The following is a 20,153-nucleotide window of genomic DNA, read 5'->3' as shown; positions in this document are numbered from 1 at the left end:
GCAGGGCTTTCCTCCAAAGCTCGCTCACGCCGGATTTCTGCTGCGTTACAGCGTGACCCTCCTCCAGCCTCACAGCCGCCTGGCATCCTGGGAGTTACCCTTTCTGCAACTCTTCTGAAATCCGACTTTCAAATGGTTGCAAAGTCAAAAAGCAATGTCTTTAAAATTTGCTGATGTTTAGTTCGATTAATAAACGAGATAGAATATGAAATTGCAATTTACAACAACATGGGTGCAGTTGTGCGAGATGTGATGGCTGACGTGGAGTGGTGTTGGAACAAGTGCTGCTGGTGCATCAGCCTCACTTTAACACAAACACCAATGGCAGGGCTGTGAACCAATGGCAGCGCTGTGAACCAACGGCTGGGAACCAACGGCTGTGAACCAATGGCAGGGCTGTGAACCAACAGCAGGGCTGTGAACCAACGGCTGTGAACCAACAGCAGAGCTGTGAACCAATGGCTGTGAACCAACGGCTGTGAACCAACAGCAGGGCTGTTAACCAACGGCTGTGAACCAACGGCAGGGCTGGGAACCAACGGCTGTGAACCAACGGCAGGGCTGTGAACCAACGGCAGGGCTGTGAACCAACGGCAGGGCTGTGAACCAACGGCAGGGCTGTGAACCAACGGCAGGGCTGTGAACCAACGGCAGGGCTGTGAACCAACGGCAGGGCTGTGAACCAACGGCAGGGCTGTGAACCAACGGCAGGGCTGTGAACCAACAGCAGGGCTGTGAACCAACAGCAGGGCTGTGAACCAACGGCAGGGCTGTGAACCAATGGCAGGGCTGTGAACCAACGGCAGGGCTGTGAACCAACGGCAGGGCTGTGAACCAACGGCTGTGAACCAACGGCTGTGAACCAACGGCAGGGCTGTGAACCAACAGCAGGGCTGTGAACCAACAGCAGGGCTGTGAACCAACGGCAGGGCTGTGAACCAACAGCAGGGCTGTGAACCAACGGCTGTGAACCAACGGCTGTGAACCAACGGCAGGGCTGTGAACCAACGGCTGTGAACCAACAGCAGGGCTGTGAACCAACGGCTGTGAACCAACGGCTGTGAACCAACGGCAGGGCTGTGAACCAACAGCAGGGCTGTGAACCAACGGCAGGGCTGTGAACCAACGGCAGGGCTGTGAACCAACGGCAGGGCTGTGAACCAACGGCAGGGCTGTGAACCAACAGCAGGGCTGTGAACCAATAGCAGGGCTGTGAACCAACGGAAGGGCTGTGAACCAACAGCAGGGCTGTGAACCAACGGCTGTGAACCAACAGCAGGGCTGTGAACCAACGGCAGGGCTGTGAACCAACGGCAGGGCTGTGAACCAACGGCAGGGCTGTGAACCAACGGCAGGGCTGTGAACCAATGGCAGGGCTGTGAACCAACAGCAGGGCTGTGAACCAACGGCAGGGCTGTGAACCAACGGCAGGGCTGTGAACCAACAGCAGGGCTGTGAACCAACGGCAGGGCTGTGAACCAACGGCAGGGCTGTAAACCAACAGCAGGGCTGTGAACCAATGGCTGTGAACCAACGGCAGGGCTGTGAACCAACGGCTATGACCCAATGGCAGGGCTGTGAACTAAGCCTGCAGCTCAGCGCAGCTCCTGCCTACGGGACAATCCTGCATGGGCACATGAGTAAAATCTGACAGACAAAATGGCAGGTCACAAAATTAATCCAAAATCCTTTCATTTCCTTTGTGGGTGGCTTAATACTACATAGTTAGTGTCGCATTGCTCCGTGCTGTACGTAAATTCCGGAACAGCTTATGTCCCGCAGCGTTGATTCAGGCACGTGACCTTTCTGGTTTAAAATAGCGACAGAAATCTGGTGACATGGCAGCCTGACCTGATCAGCTAGTGTGCTAGCAAAACCCGCTCCAGCAGAACCCGCTCCAGCAAAAACCCGCTCCAGCAGAACCCACTCCAGCAGAACCCACTCCAGCACAACCTCCTCTAGCAGAACCCGCTCCAGCAAAACCCACTCTAGCAAAACCTGCTCCAGCAGAACCCACTCTAGCAAAACCCGCTCTAGCAGAACCTGCTCCAGCAGAACCCACTCTAGCGAAACCCGCTCTAGCAGAACCCGTTCTAGCAAAAGAATAACTTCAAAAAGTGAAACGGAATTAAACACTGGCTCCAGCTAGCATCCGTTCTTCACAAGCAAGGACACGGACCTGGTAATCTGGTAATCAAGTATGCCACGTGAACTGAGATCTTGCCAATTTTCTGTGGTCCTTCTGCCGGTGTAAGGACAACTGTGTAAGGACAACTTTTCTTGATAGCTTTGCGATTCCTGGGGACAACTTCAGAGTATTCTTTGTTTGAGCTACGGCTGTCCCTGCTATCCGTGGGAGACGTGAACTTATTGTGTACTCCAAATGAGACTTGTGACAATGTTCTGAAAAAATATATATAATGCATGAACAGGACTCAATGGTAATTTCTAGACCAGGCGTGGGCAGTCTTATCCAGAAAGGGCCAGTGTGGGTGAAGGTTTTTGTTCCAACCAAGCAGTTACACACCTGACCCCACTAATCAGCCCGCAGAGTCTTTGCTGAGAAACTTGATTAGGAGACATAAGTGTGTAACTGCTTGGTTGGAACAAAGACCTGCACCCACATCGGCCCTTTCTGGATAAGACTGCCCATCCCTGGTCTAGAGGGACCTACTGGTGTGGGTAAGGGGTCCCTTTTCAGTCTTGATTTATGAATCAAAGATGTCCATAAATGATGAATTTGCAGCCCGGATCCACCGTGCGTATCACAGTCACATTCAGTATGTTGCAGTAGCTGTACAGCATTACATCGCCCTCATTTACTTACTGGGACGGCTCAATTCAGTGAAAAAAATAAAAGTCAAGATGGTTTTGGATTCATGCAGACGTTACTAATATGTATAAAATTATCAATAGTATTGTGAATAAATTCCAGCCATCCCTCTGCAGTCAGCATGGTAGATCTTCTTCGTGTTGTGTGGTGTGGTCATCATTCCCGTGACATCATTCTCACAAACTCTGAAATGGAGAGCAAGAAAAGGCAGAAATTAGTTAAACTTAGCTAGTAATTGTTTTTTTACCAGGGGTACATAGCGTGTGGGAGGATCACGCTATTCCCCCCATCCCCCGAACAGGCGCACCGACCGACCGACCGACCGACCGACCAGAGGAGGCGCTAGTGCAGCGACCAGGACACATACCCACATCCGGCTTCCCATCTGCAGACACGGCCAATTGTGTCTGTAGGGACGCCCGACCAAGCCGGAGTAACATGGGGATTCGAACCGACGATCCCCGTGTTGGTAGGCAATGGAATAGACCACTGCGCTACCCGGATGCCCTTAGTTAGGTTTTTAAGTAATACTATGTTAGATTTTTAAGCAATACTTATTTAGGTTTTTAAGTAATACTAAGTTATAGGTTTTTAAGCAATACTTAGTTAAGTTTTTAAAGTAATACTACGTTAGGTTTTAAGTAAGTAATACTAATTTAGGTTTATAAATAATACTAAGTTAGGTTTTTGAATAATACTTAGTTAGGTGTCTGTGAATGTTCTCATTCATCCAGGTCGTCATGGTTACCAAAGGAATTGAATCAAGTGCAACTGCACTTGGTATATATCCGTGAAGACGTTTCGCCTCTCATCCAAGAGGCTTCCTCAGTTCGTGCCTTTCTGAGTAGACCAAGCTAGTCTGACTGGCTGCTGATGAGACTCAGAATTTATCCTCTAGGAGTCGTTGTCAGAGCTATTGATGTCCATGGCTCTTTGTGTTCCGATGTTTACCAACGCCCATCGCTAACAGAGCCATAGATATGAGTGGCTCTTTTGTGTACCAATGTTTGGCCACGCCCGTCGCCATCGGAGCTGTTGATTTGCATTTGTTTAGCAGCGACGGTGGTTGGGGGTGTTATTTCGACTTCATTGTTCAGTGGTTATGAGAGTGGTTGGAGCCGTTAGTGAGCGACTGTTGTTCTTGGAGGCTAGGCTTCTTGAGTCTCCTGGGTAGAGATGAAAGGACAGCATTGTAAGTGGGAGATAGGTGGTGTCGCAGACCTCCTCCTCTGTTGAGGGATGGTTCTTCCAGTTTCACATAAATGGCTTCCTTCACCCCTCTTTCAAACCATCTATCTTCTCTGTCCAAAATGTGTACGTTGCTGTCCTCGAAGGAGTGTGTCTTCTCCTTTAGGTGTAGATAGACTGCTGAGTCTTGTCCTGAGGAGTGTTGCCTTCTGTGTTGGGCCATCCGGTTGTGTAGTGGTTGTTTGGTTTCTCCTATGTATAGGTCAGTGCAGTCCTCATTGCATTGTACAGCATACACCAGACTGCTTTTCCGGGTGTGTGGTACACGGTCTTTGGGATGAACCAGTCTTTGTGGGAGTGTGTTGCTGGGTTTGAAGTACACCGGGATGCGGTGTTTGTTAAAAATTCTCCTGAGTTTCTCGGAGACCCCAGAAACATACGGGATGACTATGTTATTCCTTCTGTTCCTTTTCTCCTCGTCGCTCACCTGGTTGGTCTTTTTGGACCGTGTTGCAGTTTTCCCAAAGGTCCAACTGGGGTAGCCACAGGTTTTTAAAGCTCCCCTCAGGTGTTTGTGTTCTTCTTGTTGGGCCTGAGTGCTGCTGGGCACATTGTCAGCTCTGTGTTGCAGAGTTCTGATGACGCTCAGTTTGTGTTCCAGAGGGTGGTGTGAGTTGAAAAGTAGATATTGGTCTGTGTGTGTAGGTTTCCTGTAAACCCCAATGTGGAGGCTCCTGTCTTCCCCAATGTGGACGTCACAGTCCAAGAAGGGCAAACTGTTGTTCTTTACGTCTTCCCTTGTGAACTTAATGTTCTTGTCCACTGAGTTGATGTGTTTGGTAAACGCTTGCACCTCTTGTGTTGGGATTTTGACCCATGTGTCGTCCACATATCTGAACGAGTGGGTCGGAGGTGTTCCTCTGAAGGAATTCAGGGTCCTGTGTTCTACCTCTTCCATATATAAGTTGGCCACAATGGGCGATACTGGTGAGCCCATTGCACAGCCGTGTTTCTGTCTGTAAAACTGGCCCCTGAATTGGAAATATGAGAGAACCACCAAATGGTTTTGGTATGAAACCCTCTTGGGGAGAACCACCACATGGTTTTGGTATGAAACCCTCCTGGAGAGAACCACCACATGGTTTTGGTCTCTTTGCACTGCAGGACACATGTTGGCATGTGAGACGGACGGAGAAGAGAATAGGAACTGTCCTCCACACGCCGTTATTCATTCTTCTCATTTGGAAGCTTGTTAAGTACGTGTGTAACCTATGCGTACCTGTGAGGCATGTCATAAAGTAGAACCACTCACATTGACCATCTCCCAAAATGTACAAAAGAAAGAATTTGAAGAGGAATCTCTTAACACAAAATCAACAGTAACAGCTGCATGTGAAAACAAAGAAGGGGGGTTGGGGGTTGGGTAGCATATGTACATATGTTGTGGGAGTGCAGGAATGAGGAGACGGAGAGATCGAGTCGAGTCAATTCCGTTTACTCGCCACACAAAACAACACCGATACAGCACAATCGCTCGTGGCAACCAGCTAACCAACCGCTAGGCTGCTGAAAACATGGCTCCACCCCGGAAACTCCAAGCAGTGCCTACGTCAGCACTCTAAAATGTCTGCCTTAAAGGAGCAGCAGCCCCTGGTGAATCTACCCTCAAATTTGTATCACCACAATGTCTTTATTAACTGTCCAGGAAACTCAACATTGGTGGCCTCATTGTTTTATAGCGGACTAATGGGAATATGAGGAAATCCTCCAGGATAGTGTGTACGCAGATGACGTGACAACACGGTGCATGGTGTGTATCCATGTTGTAACACAACAGGATGGAGACAAGCTGACCTCTGGACAACACGTGCCCAGTTTGTTGCATGAGAACACTTCTCATAACATCTGAACTTTGAAAACGGGTATTTATTAAAAACCGTCAATGATGCGCCAGGGTTTCAAAAGAGGAGGGATTTCATTTTGTAACAAGCTGCAAATAGTGCATTTGCAGGCACCCAAAAGGGTGGAAGTTTTTACCGAGACCAGGGTTATGAAGAACTGCTCCAAGTCGTTCTTTAGTAGTTGCATAAATATTTTCCTCAGAATTAGCATTTGCCCAGTCTGCTGTCACAAGGTCTGCTGTCACACCCGATATGCAGTCACACCCGGTCTGCAGTCACACTCAGTCTGCTGTCACACCCAGTCTGCTGTCACACCCGATATGCAGTCACACCCGGTCTGCAGTCACACCCGGTCTGCTGTCACCCAGTCTGCTGTCACACCCGGTCTGCAGTCACACCCGGTCTGCTGTCACCCAGTCTGCTGTCACACCCGGTCTGCTGTCACACCTGATATGCAGTCACACCCGGTCTGCAGTCACACCCGGTCTGCTGTCACCCAGTCTGCTGTCACACCCAGTCTGCAGTCACACCCGGTCTGCTGTCACCCAGTCTGCTGTCACACCCGGTCTGCTGTCACACCTGATATGCTGTCACACCCGGTCTGCTGTCACACCCGGTCTGCTGTCAGGCCACCACAGGGCCATCTACGTCTTTGTGAACAATCAATTTTAATCGAGAAGAAAAATATAGAGCAATAGAGACAAACTTTATAATGCATTGCAGTTGAGAACATTGCAGATCTGGTTCAAAGTCACAAAAATTGCATACGACACACTGCACTTGCAAGTATACCAAGTTCTTTACATCATGTCAGTGATTTCACATTTCGAATGCAATCATAGATTGAGATTCTTCCTACGAAAGACAGCAACCTTACATGATTACTATCCGTAACCCAAACAGCAAAGTGATATTTGGACACCAGAATTATATTCAAGATATGATATGCTATGATAAATAATTAGCAGCCACAACCCTGCCTCCCAAAAAACAAAGGATCATTCCTTGAAAGTTTAGGTATTTTCATGTGTGTCTCACCTTCAAAGTCAACTGTGCCATCTCCATTGTTGTCAGCTTCTCTGACCACTGCTTCAATCTCAGTTTTGGTGGTTTGTTCACCCAATAACTTCGTCATGGCATGCCTCAACTCATCAGACGTAATGGAGCCATCCCCGTCCATATCAAACTGTAGTAGAAGAGAAGAAAGGGACAAAGAACGAGAAACTGTGAGCAAATGGCTAAATTTAATTCAAAGAGTAATTCGAGTGTTTCCCCTATATGCTGCTCTCAAACACAACATGATTTGCGCTGCGCTCGCCACTGGGTTCAGAGTATGAGGCACCAAAATTGAGAGAGAAAACACATGTATGTACAGTGCATCCGGAAAGTATTCACACCCCTTCACTTTCCCCACATTTTGTTATGTTACAGCCTTATTACAAAATGGATTAAATTCCTTTTTCCCCTCATCAATCTACACACAATACCCCATAATGACAAAGTGAAAAAGGTTTTGTAGAAATTTTTGCAAATGTATTAAAAATAAAAAACTGAAATATTGCATGTACATAAGTATTCACAGCCTTTACTCAGTACTTGGTTGAGGCACCCTTGGCAGCGATTACAGCCTCAAGTCTTCTTGGGTATGAAGCTACAAGCTTGGCACACCTATATTTGGGGTATTTCTCCCATTCTTCTCTGCAGATCCTCTCCAGCTCTGTAAGTTTAGATGGGGAGCGTCGCTGCACAGCTATTTTCAGGTCTTTCCAGAGATGTTCAATGGGGTTCAAGTCTGGGCTCTGGCTGGGCCACTCAAGGACATTCACAGACTTGTCCCAAAGCCACTCCTTCGTTGTCTTGGCTGTGTGCTTAGGGTCGTTGTCATGTTGAAAGGTAAACCTTCGCCCCAGTCTGAGGTCCTGAGCGCTCTGGAGCAGGTTTTCATCAAGGATCTCTCTGTACTTTGCTCCATTCATCTTTCCCTCGATCCTGACTAGTCTCCCAGTTCCTGCCGCTGAAGAACATCCCCACAGCATGATGCTGCCACCACCATGCTTCACTGTAGGGATGGTATTAGCAAGGTGATGAGAGGTGCCTGGTTTCCTCCAGACGTGACGTTTGGCATTCAGGCCAAAGAGTTCAATCTTGGTTTCATCAGACCAGAGAATCTTGTTTCTCATGGTCTGAGAGTCCTTTAGGTGCTTTCTGGCAAACTCCAAGCGGGCTGTCATGGGCCTTTTACTGAGCAGAGGCTTCCGTCTGGCCACTCTACCATAAAGGCCTGATTGGTGGAGTGCTGCAGAGATGGTTGTCCTTCTGGAAGGTTCTCCCATCTCCACAGAGGAACGCTGGAGCTCTGTCAGAGTGACCATCGGGTTCTTGGTCACCTCCCTGACCAAGGCCCTTCTCCTCCGATTGCTCAGTTTGGCTGGGCGGCCAGCTCTAGGAAGAGTCCTGATGGATCCAAACTTCTTCCATTTACAAATGATGGAGACCACTGTGCTCTTCGGGACCTTCAAAGCTGTAGAATTTTTTTTGTACCCTCCCCAGATCTGTGCCTTGATACAATCCTGTCTCGGAGGTTCACAGACAATTCCTTTGACTTCATGACTTGGTTTCTGCTCTGACATGCACTGTCAACAGTGGGACCTTATATAGACAGGTGTGTGCCCTTCCAAATCATGTCCAATCAATTGAATTTACTACAGGTGGACTCCAATCAAGGTGTAGAAACATCTCAAGGATGATCAGTAGAAACAGGATGAACCTGAGCTCAATTTTGAGTGTCATAGCAAAGGGTGTGAATACTTATGTACATGCAATATTTCAGTTTTTCATTTTTAATAAATTTGCAAAAATTTCTACAAAACCTTTTTCACTTTGTCATTATGGGGTATTGTGTGTAGATTGATGAGGGAAAAAAAGGAATGTAATCCATTTTGGAATAAGGCTGTAACATAACAACATGTGGGGAAAGTGAGTGGTGTGAATATTTTCCGGATGCACTGTATGTTGCAGTGCTGTTAAGATGCGCGAGAGAGAACAAGTTACCACACAAGACAGGTTTATTGCAAAACACAAACTGAGTTACTGTGTGAGAGAGAGGATGTTACTGTGCAAGAGAGAGGATGTTACTGTATGAGCGAGGATGTTACTGTCCAAGAGAGAGAATGTTATTATGTGAGAGAGGATGTTACTGTGCGAGAGAGGATTTTACTGCATGAGAGGATGTTACCGTGCGAGAGAGGATGTTACTGCATGAGAGGATGTTACTGTGCGAGAGAGAGAATGTTACTGTGCGAAAGAGGATGTTACTGCATGAGAGGATGTTACCGCGTGAGAGAGGATGTTACTGTGCGAGAGCGGACGTTACTGTGCGAGAGAGGACGTTACTGCATGAGAGAGAGGATGTTACTGTGCGAGAGAGGATGTTACCGTGTGAGAGAGGATTTTACTGCATGAGAGAGGATATTACTCTGCGACAGAGGATATTACTGTGCGAGACAGGACGTTACTGCATGAGAGAGAGGATGTTACTGTGCGAGAGAGGATGTTACTACGTGAGAGAGGATGGTACTGCATGAGAGAGGATATTACTGTGCGACAGAGGATATTACTGTGCGAGACAGGACGTTACTGCATGAGAGAGAGGATGTTACTGTTTGAGAGAGGATGTTACCGTGTGAGAGAGGATGTTACTGCATGAGAGAGGGAATGTTACTGGACGAGAGAGGATGTTACTGTGTAAGAGAGGATGTTACTGTGCGAGAGAGGATGTTACTGCATGACAGAGAGGATGTTACTGTGTGAGAGGATGTTACTGCATGAGAGAGGATATTACTGTGCGAGAGAGGATGTTACTGTGCGAGAGAGGATGTTACTGTGCGAGAGAGAGGATGTTAATGTGTTAGAGGATGTTTTGTGTGAGAGAGAGGATGTTACTATGCGAGAGAGGATATTACTGTGCGAGAGAGAGGACTTTACTGCATGAGAGGGGATATTACTGTGCGAGAGAGGACATTACTGCATGAGAGAGGATGTTACTGCGCAAGAGAGAGGATGTTACTGCATGAGACAGTATGTTACTGCGTGAGAGACAGGATGTTACTGTGCGAGAGAGGAAGTTACTGTGCGAGAAAGAGAATGTTACTGTGCGAGAGAGGATGTTACTGCGTGAGAGAGAGGATGTTACTGTGCGAGAGAGGACGTTACTGTGTGAGAAAGAGAATGTTACTGTGCGAGAGAGGATGTTACTGCATGACAGAGAGGATGTTACTGTGTGAGAGGATGTTACTGCATGAGAGAGGATATTACTGTGCGAGAGAGGATGTTACTGTGCGAGAGAGGATGTTACTGTGCGAGAGAGAGGATGTTAATGTGTTAGAGGATGTTATTGTGTGAGAGAGAGGATGTTACTATGCGAGAGAAGACATTACTGCATGAGAGAGGATGTTACTGCGCAAGAGAGAGGATGTTACTGCGTGAGAGAGAGGATGTTACTGCGTGAGAGAGAGGATGTTTCTGTGTGAGAGAGAGGATGTTACTGTGTGAGAGAGGATATTACTGTGCGAGAGAGAGGATGTTACTGTGTGAGAGAGAGGATTTTACTGCATGAGAGAGAGGATATTACTGTGCGAGAGAGTTTGTTTCTGCATGAGAGACAGGATGTTACTGTGTGAGAGAGAGAATATTACTGCGTGAGAGAAGATGTTACTGTGTGAGAGAGATGATGTTACTTTGTTAGAGAGAGAGGATGTTACTGTGCGAGAGAGGATGTTACTGCGTGAGAGAGGATGTTATTGTGTGAGAGAGAGGATGTTACTGTGTGAGAGAGAGGATGTTACTGTGTGTGAGAGAGCATGTTACTGAGTGAGAGAGAGGATGTTGCTGTGTGTGACAGAGGATGTTACTGAGTGAGAGAGAGGATGTTACTGAGTGAGAGAGAGGATGTTACTGTGTGAGAGAGAGAATGTTACTGTGCGAGAGAGGATGTTACTGTGCGAGAGAGAGGATGTTAATGTGTTAGAGGATGTTTTGTGTGAGAGAGAGGATGTTACTATGCGAGAGAGGACATTACTGCATGAGAGAGGATGTTACTGCGCAAGAGAGAGGATGTTACTGCATGAGACAGTATGTTACTGCGTGAGAGACAGGATGTTACTGTGCGAGAGAGGAAGTTACTGTGCGAGAAAGAGAATGTTACTGTGCGAGAGAGGATGTTACTGCGTGAGAGAGAGGATGTTACTGTGCGAGAGAGGACGTTACTGTGTGAGAAAGAGAATGTTACTGTGCGAGAGAGGATGTTACTGCATGACAGAGAGGATGTTACTGTGTGAGAGGATGTTACTGCATGAGAGAGGATATTACTGTGCGAGAGAGGATGTTACTGTGCGAGAGAGGATGTTACTGTGTTAGAGGATGTTTTGTGTGAGAGAGAGGATGTTACTATGCGAGAGAAGACATTACTGCATGAGAGAGGATGTTACTGCGCAAGAGAGAGGATGTTACTGCGTGAGAGAGGATGTTACTGCGTGAGAGAGAGGATGTTTCTGTGTGAGAGAGAGGATGTTACTGTGTGAGAGAGGATATTACTGTGCGAGAGAGAGGATGTTACTGTGTGAGAGAGAGGATTTTACTGCATGAGAGAGAGGATATTACTGTGCGAGAGAGTTTGTTTCTGCATGAGAGACAGGATGTTACTGTGTGAGAGAGAGAATATTACTGCGTGAGAGAAGATGTTACTGTGTGAGAGAGATGATGTTACTTTGTTAGAGAGAGAGGATGTTACTGTGCGAGAGAGAATGTTACTGCGTGAGAGAGGATGTTATTGTGTGAGAGAGAGGATGTTACTGTGTGAGAGAGAGGATGTTACTGTGTGTGAGAGAGCATGTTACTGAGTGAGAGAGAGGATGTTGCTGTGTGTGACAGAGGATGTTACTGAGTGAGAGAGAGGATGTTACTGAGTGAGAGAGAGGATGTTACTGTGTGAGAGAGAGAATGTTACTGTGCAAGAGAGAGGATGTTGCTGCGTAAGCGAGAGGATGTTACTGTGAGAGAGAGGATGTTATTGTGCGAGAGAGGATGTTACTGCATGACAGAGAGGATGTTACTGTGTGAGAGAGGATGTTACTGCATGAGAGAGGATATTACTGTGCGAGAGAGGATGTTACTGTGCAAGAGAGGATGTTACTGTGCGAGAGAGAGGATGTTAATGTGTTAGAGGATGTTATTGTGTGAGAGAGAGGATGTTGCTTCATGAGAGAGGATATTACTGTGCGACAGAGGATATTACTGTGCAAGAGAGGATATTACTGCATGAGAGAGGATGTTACTGCGTGAGAGAGGATGTTACTGTGCGAGAGAGGATGTTAATGTGCGAGAGAGGACGTTACTGCATGAGAGAGAGGATGTTACTGTGCGAGAGAGGATGTTACCGTGCGAGAGGATTTTACTGCATGAGAGAGGATATTACTGTGCAACAGAGGATGTTACTGTGCGAGAGAGGATGTTACTGTGTGAGAGAGGATGTTACTGCATGAGAGAGGATATTACTGTGCGACAGAGGATACTACTGTGCGAGAGAGGACGTTACTGCATGAGAGAGGATATTACTGTGCAAGAGAGGATGTTACTGTGCGAGAGAGGATGTTACTGCATGACAGAGAGGATGTTACTGTGTGAGAGAGGATATTACTGTGCGAGAGAGGGTATTACTGTGCGAGAGAGGATGTTACTGTGTGAGAGAGGATGTTACTGTGCGAGAGAGGATGTTACTGTGCGAGAGAGGATGTTAATGTGTTAGAGGATGTTATTGTGTGAGAGAGAGGATGTTACTGTGCGAGAGAGGACGTTACTGCATGAGAGAGGATGTTACTGCACAAGAGAGAGGATGTTACTGCGCAAGAGAGGATGTTACTGCATGAGAGAGAGGATGTTACTGTGCGAGAGAGGAAATTACTGTGCGAGAAAGAGAATGTTACTGTGTGAGAGAGGATGTTACTGTGCGAGAGAGGATGTTACTGTGCGAGAGAGAATGTTACTGTGCGAGAGAGGATGTTACTGTGCGAGAGAGGATGTTAATGTGTTAGAGGATGTTATTGTGTGAGAGAGAGGATGTTACTGTGCGAGAGAGGACGTTACTGCATGAGAGAGGATGTTACTGTGCGAGAGAGGAAATTACTGTGCGAGAAAGAGAATGTTACTGTGCGAGAGAGGATGTTACTGTGTGAGAGAGGATCTTACTGCGCAAGAGAGAGGATGTTACTGCATGAGAGAGAGGATGTTACTGTGCGAGAGAGGAAATTACTGTGCGAGAAAGAGAATGTTACTGTGTGAGAGAGGATGTTACTGTGCGAGAGAGGATGTTACTGTGCGAGAGAGAATGTTACTGTGCGAGAGAGGATGTTACTGTGTGAGAGAGGATGTTACTGTGCGAGAGAGAGCATGTTGCTGTGCGAGAGAGGATTTTACTGCATGAGAGGATATTACTGTGCAAGAGAGGATATTACTGTGCGAGAGAGAGGACTTTACTGCATGAGAGGGGATATTACTGTGCGAGAGAGGATGTTTCTGCATGAGAGAGGATGTTACTGTGTGAGAGAGAGAATATTACTGCGTGAGAGAGGATGTTACTGTGTGAGAGAGAGGATGTTACTGCGTGAGAGAGAGAGGATGTTATTGTGTGAGAGAGGATGTTACTGTGTGAGAGAGAGGATGTTATTGTGTGTGAGAGAGGATGTTACTGTGTGAGAGAGAGGATGTTGCTGCATGAGTGAGAGGATGTTATTGTGCGAGAGAGGATGAGTTCCACATGACGGAGACCACTTTACCAAGTGATTTACAAATTTAATGATTAATTATTAATACAAATAAATACTCATATCTCTCTCACACAGTATGACCAGTCTCTCTCACACAGTATGACCCAGTCTCTCTCACACAGTATGACCAGTCTCTCTCACACAGTATGACCAGTCTCTCTCTCACAGTATGACCCAGTCTCTCTCACACAGTATGACCAGTCTCTCTCACACAGTATGACCAGTCTCTCTCACACAGTATGACCAGTCTCTCTCACAGTATGACCCAGTCTCTCTCACAGTATGACCCAGTCTCTCTCACACAGTATGACCCAGTCTCTCTCACACAGTATGACCAGTCTCTCTCACACAGTATGACCAGTCTCTCTCTCACAGTATGACCCAGTCTCTCTCACACAGTATGACCAGTCTCTCTCACACAGTATGACCAGTCTCTCTCACACAGTATGACCCAGTCTCTCTCACAGTATGACCCAGTCTCTCTCACAGTATGACCCAGTCTCTCTCACACAGTATGACCCAGTCTCTCTCACACAGTATGACCCAGTCTCTCTCACACGGTATGACTCAGTATGACCCAGTCTCATTAACACTCTCTCACGCAGGTCTCTCTCACACACTAAATGGCCATTCAACCTCTCTTGCGCAGTAACTGGTCCTTTCGTGCGCGTGTGTCCCCGTGTCCACTTGCAATTTTTGCTTGGCTTTTGTCCAGTTTGGCTGCCCATACGTGGCGGGGTGCTGTGATGAAGCGCTAGCATGTCCATATAGTATTTTTCTCTGGCAGAAAATAAAACGTTGCATGTGGGTTTTCTTTCTACGACAACATATCACCACGCCGTTGTATGATAGACTAGCATAACCTCTTTGCTTTGTATTATCTGTTTATCTTGCTATCTGTTTGTTACCTTACTATCTGTTTGCTATCTTACTCTCAGTTTATCTTACTCTTTGTTATCTTTCTATGTTTATCTTACTATCTGTTAATCTTACTATCTGTTTGTTAGCTTACTATCAGTTTATCTTACTGTTTGGGTAACACTTTAGTATGGGGAACGTAGTCACCATTAATTAGGTGCTTATTAGCATGCAAATTAGCAACATATTGGCTCTTAATTGGTCATTATTACGTACTCATTAATGCCTTATTCTGCATGGCCTTATTATACCACCAGTAAGCCATTAACTATGAGTTTTCCCTCTATAACCTCAGAATTATTGCTTATTAGCAGTACCATCTCAATATGCTTTGCTTAGCATGGCCTTTATAAGGTGGTAGTACCACAAGAAGAGTTATTCTCCCTTACTAACACTTAATGAGTATGGTCTGTTCTTACATAACAACACACAAAACTACAAGTGTTCATAGTGTTACATTACTGTAAATTAAGTTTTTGTTACTTAGAATATGTTCCCCATACTAAAGTGACATCTTGATCATTACTAATTCACTAGTAATTAAGTTTTTTTATGTTCCCCATACTAAAGTGTTACCACTGTTTGTTATCTTACTATGTTCATCTTACTATCTGTTTGTTATCTTACTATCTATTTTCTATCTTACTATCTGTTTTTCTTACTGTTTGCTATCTTACTATCTGTTTGCATTGGTTGCTCGCTCCTGCAGATTTCTCCTCTATAACAGCAGGAGGATTCACCCATTCCTCACCGATGAGATGGCACAGGTGCTCATCCAGGCTCTGGTCATCTCCCGGCTGGACTACGGCAACTCCCTCCTTGCTGGCGCCCCGGCATCAGCCATCAGACCTCTGGAGCTTGTTCAGAAAGCTGCACCTCGTCTGTTGTTCAACCGCCCTAAGTTCTCCCACACAACTCCCCTTCTCATGTCCCTACACTGGCTCCCAGTAGCTGCTCACATCCAGTTTAAGACTCTGGTGCTAGCCTACAGGGCAGTGAAAGGAATGGCTCCTTCCTATCTCCAGGCCATGGTCAAGCCCTACACCCCCGCCCCACCACTTGGCTCTGCTGCCTCGGGACGCCTGGTTGCCACATCACTCAGAGGCCCCTTGCTGCCGACCGACCCGGTCCCGGCTCTGTTCTGTCCTGGCCCCACAGTGGTGGACTGAACTCCCCACTGATGTCAGGACAGCGGAGTCGCTGCCCATCTTTCAGCGCAGGTTGAAAACTCACCTCTTTAAGAACTACGAGTACCCTGTTACTTGCTCTTAGTACTTACTGTATTCACTCTGCTAAAAAAAATCTTTCTTGCGCTTTTACTTTAGTACTGGTTTTGCTCTTCGATGCTTGTTTAGAGAGAAGATGCACTTATGACCTCTGATGACGAGTAGTTCTCCTGATCTCCTACGTTAAATGATGCACTTATTGTAAGTCGCTTTGGATAAAAGCATCGGCTAAATGACTGGAATGTAATGTTTTGTTTTTACTTTTTTATGTTTTTATTCCTCCCCAACTGTACCTGGCAAATTACCCCACTCTTCCGAGCCGTCCCGGTCACTGCTCCACCCCCTCTGCTGATCCGGGGAGGGCTGCAGACTACCACATGCCTCCTCTGATACATGTGAGCCACCAGCCGCTTCTTTTCACCTGACAGTGAGGAGTTTCACCAGGGGGACGTAGCACGTGGGAGGATCACGCTATTCCTCCCACTTCCCCCTCCCCCCCGAACAGCCGTCCCGGCCAACCAGAAGAGGCGCTAGTGCAGTAACCAGGACACATACCCACATCCGGCTTCCCACCTGCAGACACGGCCAATTATGTCTGTAGGGACGCCCGACCAAGCTGGAGGTAACACGGGGATTCGAACCAGCGATCTCCATGTTGGTAGGCAACGGAATAGACTGTTACACCACCTAGACGCCCCTAGTCTGGGGACCTTTTTTTCATTTGTATATGTGCCTATGTGAACCCAGTAACTTCAATATTTTTACTAGCCCTCTAAGTGATCGAGTCATGATTCAGGAAATCTCACTCATCATGCGCAGCTCTGCAGCAGTGCTGACGTCAGAGCTGCATGAATACATTCATTCAGAGGAGGAGAAGGAGAAAGAAACCAGCATTCATGGGCTTACCTCTTTAAAAGCATCCTTAAGTTCCTTCAGTCCAATCATGCCCGCAGTTTCAGCCAGAAGCTTTGGTGTCATCAGCTCCACAAAGTCCTCCAAGTCCACCCTTCCTCCCACTGTGACAAACCAGACCACCAGACCACACCATTCTTATTAGATGCCAGAGGTCAGAGGGGCAGCAACACACCACCAAGGCAAAATTCAGAATCATGTAAAGCTCCTTTATCCAATTTCTAGCTTTGAAAAAAAAGAAAAGAAACAAATTACTGTAACTGTACCTATATTCAGTAGGGTATTTTTTCAACACTGATGTTGTGACACACAACATGACAGCAACAATACAACAAAATAACATTTTACTTTAAATACTTCACTCAAAATAGCTCAATATAAAAAATATAAAAAACCCCTCAAAATAGCTTGAAGAATAGAATGGGTCTAGGGTCTAAGGACAGAGGGTGTCATGTACTGTTGTATAGTATACTGACTGTAAAGCCCTTCAGGTCTACCTTGTGAATTTGGGTTATACACATAAGCCTGACTTGACTTTTTTATTTTCACACATAAGTTTGGCTTTGGGATATGTGGTTAGCCAAAATTGCAGGTAAGTAAACCTAAAAAAGGAAGTGCACTTTAACCACTGGTGTAGAAGAGGTGCTAGATAGAAAGTGCCGGATGGTTAAGAAGGGGGATAATAACACACTGGGCTCACTCATTCTTTCAGTCAACTCCTCTCAGACAGTCTTCAGCAGCCACAGAGAGCTGATGTATTTCCTTCTTCCTAAACCAAAGTGAGTCACTCACAGTTCATGTTGATGTTCTGGCTGAGCTCTATCAGCTCCATCTCTGTGGGCATGTAACCCATGGTCCTCATCAGGTTCCCCAGATCTTTACAGCTGATGAAACCATCCTTGTCCTTATCAAACTCTTCAAAAGCCTCGCGCAGCTCTGCAAAGCCAAACAAGGGATAGAGCGCATTTGAGATCGCTGCGTAACTGAAAAAGGTGAGGATGAAGGTTCAGGAAGGATCCGTTAGTGGATGTCGGCTAAAGAATATTACCTTCTATTTCATCATGTGTCAGGTCTCTTGTCTGCAAAAACAAACACTTGAAATGATTAGTACTCCTTTATGTATCTCATCCACAACAACATTCACCACTATGTACTACATGGTAGCTCCATGTAGGAGGAATGCCCTCCATGCCATCAGACATGTGCTGCACAATTGACAGAAGAAAGGGATGTGTACAAAAGTCCACTAGAAATGTGTAGTCTGCATGATGCATAACTGACAGAAGAAAGGGATGTGTACAAAAGTCGACTAGAAACGTGTAGTCCGCATGATGCGTAACTGACAGAAGAAAGGGATGTGTACAAAAATCCACTAGAAACGTGTAGTCCGCATGATACGTAACTGACAGAAGAAAGGGATGTGTACAAAAGTCCACTAGAAACGTGTAGTCTGCATGATGCGTAACTGACAGAAGAAAGGGATGTGTACAAAAGTCCACTAGAAACGTGTAGTCTGCATGATGCATAACTGACAGAAGAAAGGGATGTGTACAAAAGTCCACTAGAAACGTGTAGTCTGCATGATGCATAACTGACAGAAGAAAGGGATGTGTACAAAAGTCCACTAGAAACGTGTAGTCTGCATGATGCATAACTGACAGAAGAAAGGGATGTGTACAAAAGTCCACTAGAAACGTGTAGTCTGCATGATGCATAACTGACAGAAGAAAGGGATGTGTACAAAAATCCATTGGAACATGTGTAGTCTGCATGATGCGATAAACAAGACAAATGGAGCCAAAACGTTTGAACAGGTGATACTGCCACGTTGACTAAACTTGATAAACAGTTCTTTTTATGAAATAACTTACTAATACATGATAAATTAATAATAACCTAATAATAGACCATTACCTGTGACGATCTTGTTAAGTTATTATTTGTTAATAATAATAAGAGTTTACCATCTGTTTACGTTTTCAACAATGTCATCTTGTTTTATACGACTTTATAAATCACCTGTTAGAGAACTCTGGTCACTTCCCACTGACTGAATGGCTTTGCTTCATATTTGTGTTTCTTTTTCAATTAAATGATTATCGTTTGACAGGAGATACGAAGACACCTGTGTATGCTAACAAATACTAAGCTACAAACTGTAATGTGGGCGCACATTTACTTACTTGTCTCCTCTTTCCTCCTCTGAGGAAGATGCAGGCTTGTCCATGACTCATGATGACGATCCCAAGATGCTTTCCAGTAAGTGAAGCAACTCTGTCCAAATGTCAGTGTTTCTGTGCTGTGCTGTGCTGTGCTGTCTTGCTACAGAAGCATTTGTCTTTTTGTGTTTTCGTTTTGTCTATGGAAAACCGAGATCAGAATAGATGTGTGTATGCCAGTGAGCAGGAATGAGGTCTCTGGTGGATTATCTCATCCGTGCTGGTCTACAAGGGGAAGATATAGGCTTAATACTGTGAAAATATTTCACTGGAATGCCACAGTTGCCACATCTCTAAGACTGAACCGACATTGCTTTTTGAAATTTCAATCAAGTATTTTGCATTAATCCAACAAACAATAACATTCACCTGAACAAATGATTAAAAAACTGAAAATATTTGTAATATAAATGAAAATTTTTCACCTTCTTTGGATTTCACTTCGTTAAAAGAGAGTCTATAAAGAATAATTTTGTCTTTCTTCAACTTTTCCTCACACAATACTTTCTGCTCTTTTCTCCCTTGTAATGAGATGCTACACAATACTTTCTGCTCTTTTCTACTGTGTTATGTGATGCTACACAATACTTTCTACTCTATTCTACGTGTTATGTGATGCTACACAATACTTTCTGCTCTCCTCTCCTGTGTTATGTGATGCTACACAATACTTTCTGCTCTCTTCTCCTCTGTTATGTGATGCTACACAATACTTTCTGCTCTCCTCTCCTGTGTTATGTGATGCTACACAATACTTTCTGCTCTCTTCTCCCTTGTAATGAGATGCTACACAATACTTTCTGCTCTCTTCTCCTGTGTTATGTGATGCTACACAATACTTTCTGCTCTCTTCTACGTGTTATATGATGCTACACAATACTTTCTGCTCTCTTCTCCTGTTATGTGATGCTACACAATACTTTCTGCTCTCTTCTACGTGTTATGTGATGCTACACAATACTTTCTACTCTCTTCTACGTGTTATGTGATGCTACACAATACTTTCTACTCTCTTCTACATGTTATGTGATGCTACACAATACTTTCTGCTCTCTTCTCCTGTTATGTGATGCTACACAATACTTTCTGCTCTCTTCTACGTGTTATGTGATGCTACACAATACTTTCTACTCTCT

General features: G+C 45.6%; 1 protein-coding gene across 3 annotated transcripts; it reads right to left on the bottom strand.

Moving 5' to 3' along the window:
- Positions 1 to 2,989: 2,989 nt before the first annotated feature.
- Positions 2,990 to 19,032, bottom strand: cabp5b (calcium binding protein 5b). Of its 3 annotated transcripts, none has more exons than XM_056288150.1 (6): positions 18,972 to 19,032; positions 17,847 to 17,870; positions 17,591 to 17,734; positions 16,793 to 16,902; positions 6,961 to 7,108; positions 2,990 to 3,018 (listed from the first exon to the last, which is right to left on the bottom strand). In XM_056288150.1, the coding sequence occupies exons 1-6, from the start codon at positions 19,030 to 19,032 to the stop codon at positions 2,990 to 2,992; spliced, it is 516 nt and encodes a 171-aa protein (XP_056144125.1). The 3 variants fall into 3 exon arrangements, with proteins under 3 accessions (XP_056144125.1, XP_056144127.1, XP_056144126.1); XM_056288152.1 differs by having other exon boundaries at positions 18,978 to 19,032; XM_056288151.1 differs by having other exon boundaries at positions 17,847 to 17,877; positions 18,982 to 19,032.
- Positions 19,033 to 20,153: the final 1,121 nt, after the last annotated feature.

This window comes from Lampris incognitus, chromosome 10, assembly GCF_029633865.1.
Source record: "Lampris incognitus isolate fLamInc1 chromosome 10, fLamInc1.hap2, whole genome shotgun sequence".
Taxonomy (NCBI): Eukaryota; Metazoa; Chordata; class Actinopteri; order Lampriformes; family Lampridae; genus Lampris; species Lampris incognitus.
Note: the sequence above shows the minus strand (reverse complement) of the source record. Positions and strands in the feature narration are given on the sequence as shown.

What these genes read in the sequence shown, in the direction of transcription:
- cabp5b (XM_056288150.1), bottom strand. Translation starts at nt 19,032, where the DNA reads ATGAGTCATGGACAAGCCTGCATCTTCCTCAGAGGAGGAAAGAGGAGA. An exon ending in GACACATGATGAAATAGAAG is followed by an intron (nt 17,735 to 17,846) that starts GTAATATTCTTT and finishes TTGGCTTTGCAG; the next exon opens with AGCTGCGCGAGGCTTTTGAA. An exon ending in TTAAGGATGCTTTTAAAGAG is followed by an intron (nt 7,109 to 16,792) that starts GTAAGCCCATGA and finishes CTTCTACTACAG; the next exon opens with TTTGATATGGACGGGGATGG.